Below are 4,278 nucleotides of genomic sequence, written 5' to 3'. Positions count from 1 at the left end.
CTCTCTTTTTGGCTTGCACCCATTTCAGTTTGGTTTCTGCCCCTTACAACCAAACAGTCTTGTAGTAAGTCTTACTTTATAGTGGTTCAACCCCTACTGACATCTGGGCAAAGATTCAATAATGGATCAAGACTGGGCTCCTGAGATGCCGGAACACTGGAGTTAAGTTTGGACATAAAAGGGAGAGAGGGGAGTTTTTTTTTCTTCCTTTTTCTTTTTCTTTTCTTTCTTTCTTTTTCTTTTTTTTTTGGTCTCAAGTAGGAGGCCTCCCCCTTACCCTCACCCCAGCCCCCCACCTTCACCGGCTTAAGCAGCTACCATGGCGGAGCTTCCCGGCGCGGCGTTGTCCCAAGCGGGTTGGTATCTTTCAGATGAAGGCATTGAAGCTTGCACAAGTTCTCCTGACAAAATCAATATAAATGACATCATCCCGATTCCTCTCAATACAGATCTAAGAACAATTGGCAAGAAATTCCTCCCTGGTGACATCAATGGTGGAAAGGTAGAAAAGCTTGAAGGTCCCTGTGTGTTGCAGATTCAAAAAATTCGCAATGTTGCTGCAGCAAAAGATAACGAAGAATCTCAAGTTGCACCAAGAATGCTGCGTTTGCAGATGACTGATGGTCATATAAGTTGCACAGCAGTAGAATTTAATTATATGTCAAAAATAAGCCTGAACACACCACCTGGAACTAAAATTAAGCTCTCAGGCATTATTGACATTAAAAATGGATTCCTGCTCTTGAATGACTCTAACACAACAGTTCTTGGTGGTGAAGTGGAGCACCTTATTGAAAAATGGGAATTGCAGAGAAGCTTGTCAAAACACAATAGAAGCAATATTGGAACTGAAGGTGGACCACCTCCTTTTGTGCCATTTGGACAGAAGTGTATGTCTCATGTCGAAGTGGATAGTAGAGAACTGGATCGAAGAAAGACCTTGCAAGTTACTATGCCTGTCAAACCTACAAATGATAATGATGAATTTGAAAAGCAAAGGACTGCTGCTATTGCAGAAGTTGCGAAGAGCAAAGAGACCAAGACATTTGGAGGAGGTGGTGGTGGTGGTAGAAGCAATCTCAATATGAGTGCTGGTGGTAATCGAAATAGGGAAGTTTTACAAAAAGAAAAGTCAGCCAAATCTGAAGGGAAGCATGAAGGTGTCTACAGAGAACTGGTTGATGAAAAAGCTCTGAAGCACATAACAGAAATGGGCTTCAGTAAGGAAGCATCGAGGCAAGCTCTTATGGATAATGGCAACAACCTAGAAGCAGCATTGAATGTACTTCTTAATAGCAATAAACAAAAACCTGTTACAGGTCCGCCTCTGAGAGGTAAAGGAAAAGGCAGGGGGAGAATAAGATCTGAAGATGAAGAGGATCTGGGAAATGCAAGGCCATCAGCACCAAGCACATTGTTTGATTTTTTGGAGTCCAAAATGGGAACTTTGAGTATGGAAGAACCTAAATCTCAGCCACAGCAGCTTCATCAGGGATAACATAGATTGTCAAATACTGAGCAAAATGGAGTAAAAGATAATAATCAACCAAGACATCTTCCTCGAAATGATAACAGGCAGCCAAGAAATGAAAAACCTCCTCGTTTTCAAAGGGACACTCAAAATTCAAAGTCAATTTTAGAAGGCACGGGATTACCTAGAAACAGAGGTTCTGAAAGACCAAATACTTCTTCAGGATCCGAAGTATGGGCTGAAGAGAGAAACAAGTATGATAGAACATATTCTAGATACGATAGAACTAAAGATACTTCATATCCTTCGAGTTCTCAGCACAATAATGGTGCTTTTAAGAAAAGAGATAACTCTATGCAAAGCAGACCAGGTAAAGGTCCAACTTATGCAGAGGCAAAAGAAAATCCACTTCCTCAAGAATCCATAGATTATAATTATCAAAAACATGGAAAAAGAGAAAACCAAACAGCAAATCTTGATCATTTTTATGACAGGAAACCACGAACAATAAATAATGAAATTTTCACTGGTATAAAATCTAAAAAATATTTTGATGTAAATAGTGATTACCAGAATCCTGTTAGAACTAACAGTTTCATAGATCTTCCAAATGGAGAGATGGAAATGACACCGAAGGGGAGGCAAATAGGACCTATTAAGTCATCCGGACCCATTCCAGCTACACCCTATGATGATAAAATATTTTATAATAGTGGGCCTAAAAGAAGATCAGGGCCAATTAAACCAGAAAAAGTACTAGAATCATCTATTCCTACGGAGTATGCAAAAATGTGGAAACCTGGAGATGAATGTTTTGCACTTTATTGGGAAGACAACAAGTTTTACCGAGCAGAAGTTGAAGCTCTCCATTCTTCAGGTATGACAGCAGTTGTTAAATTCATTGATTATGGAAACTATGAAGAGGTGCTACTAAGCAACATCAGGCCAGTTCATACAGAGGCATGGGAAGAAGAAAGTACCCACGAGCAAACTCTTGAATTCCGAAGAGGAGGTGATGGCCAGCCAAGACGATCAACTCGGCCAACCCAGCAGTTTTACCAGCCTCCTCGGGCTCGGAATTAATATGAAAAGAATCTTCCAGAAGAAATGAACCACTGACTGCAACAACCAGGCCAAAACTTGTTGCTAGACCTCCTGCTTTCCCTTCAGAGCAAGAGCAGTCACAGTGGATATTGTTATCTGAAGAAAGAGAAAGCAGACTTTGAAAGGAAAAAAAAAAAGATTCAACTCTTACAAAGATTGGGAAAAAATACCAAGTTAAATAAAGCAAATACCAAGATTTTTTCTTCAGCCATCAATAAAACCAATGTGCTATTAAAAAAAAAAAAAAAGGGAGAGAGGGAAGAGGTTGGGTTTGGGCTTGATGGAGATGGGACTGGAGGTGCCCTCCCACCCCATCCCCGGGATGGGGAGGAGATGAGGTCAGATAGCACAATCTCCTCCACTCGCTTTTATGACTGCCTGGAAGCAGAACAGCCAGAAAAGGATTCCTCAGCTAATAGCAGCGCCTGCACCAGCTGCGGGGACGTCTGACAAATATGCAGGAAGACTTTCTTAACTCTCTTCCTCTCTTTCCCGTTGTATATGGAACAGGAATTACTTGCAAGCTCCTCCCCTTTGAGCACAGGACCCCTGGGAGGTCCTGTTTCCAGCTCAGCTGCGTGTGCTCTGGATCCAGCCACTTTCCCTCGCTGGGACTCCTCTGTAAAATAGGAATAATGACACCCTACCCGCCCAGGGATAAGGTGAGGATGACAGTGAAAGAAAGCCCAGAAGACCTGACGAGGGGGCGGCACTCCCCAAGTAGGCTCTTGAAATGTGGCAGCTATTCAGAAAGAAGGGTTTCGCTCTAGGAAAACTATCCCAGTCACACAGGATTAAGGGAAAGGCAGAACAGAGCCCGGGCGTAGCAGGCAGAAGCGCAGACAGGCTCAGCCAGCATCGTGGAGGCAGAAAGCCTGGGTGCAAATCCCAGGTCCCCTACTCACTTGCAGTGGGACCTGAGCCACTCATTTTCCTCTCTGAACCTCAGACTTTGCATCAAGAATATGCACGTGACGGTTGTGTTGCTAGTTCTTCTCGGTTGTGTTGCTAGTTCTTCTAAACCGATGCAAATGTACTAAGAAACGATGATCACGCATGTATGTGATGATGTTAAGAATTACTGATTGCATATGTAGAATGGTATGATTTCTAAATGTTGGGTTAATTTCTTTTTTTCCGTTAATTAATAATAAAAAAAAGAATATGCACGTGATTTCTTCATAATAGCTGCGTCTTGAGGTTACCGGAGTTGGGGGAATGTGAGTGAAAAAATGAAAGCCCCCCCCTCCCCCGCCAACTGTAAACTCTAAACCCACTCTATACTGAGCATTTGAGCTAGCGTTGTTAGTCTTCACCAGGACTAGGAAACGGCCCCATTGACGGCGCAAAGAGAGGGGGCTTCAGGTAAAGGCCACAGACGGAGACTTCCCTGATGGGAACACATTCCTGAGTTCTTAAAAATCAGGGAACAGAGGGGTACAAGGGTAGTTCAGTGGTAGAATACTTGCCTGCAATGCGGGAGACCCGGGTTCAATTGCTGGCCCATGCATTTCACAAAAAACCAACCAGCAAAAAATAAGCAAATTCAACAAATGGCGCTGCAAGAATGGGATACTCACATGGAAAAAGAATGAAATGTGACCCTTGCCATACAGCATACAAAATAAAAAAAATCATGGAACAGGAATGCCATAGAGAAAGGGAAACCGAGGAAAGTTCTCAGCCAAACAGGGAGACCTAGG

General features: G+C 42.8%; 1 protein-coding gene across 1 annotated transcript; it reads left to right on the top strand.

Moving 5' to 3' along the window:
- Positions 1-202: 202 nt before the first annotated feature.
- Positions 203-2,764, top strand: LOC143664114 (tudor domain-containing protein 3-like). Its single transcript, XM_077137655.1, is given in 1 exon segment — positions 203-2,764. A coding segment is annotated over 1 exon segment (2,235 nt). The 5' UTR covers positions 203-319; the 3' UTR covers positions 2,555-2,764.
- Positions 2,765-4,278: the final 1,514 nt, after the last annotated feature.

This window comes from Tamandua tetradactyla, chromosome 20 (genome assembly GCF_023851605.1).
Source record: "Tamandua tetradactyla isolate mTamTet1 chromosome 20, mTamTet1.pri, whole genome shotgun sequence".
Taxonomy (NCBI): Eukaryota; Metazoa; Chordata; class Mammalia; order Pilosa; family Myrmecophagidae; genus Tamandua; species Tamandua tetradactyla.
Note: the sequence above shows the minus strand (reverse complement) of the source record. Positions and strands in the feature narration are given on the sequence as shown.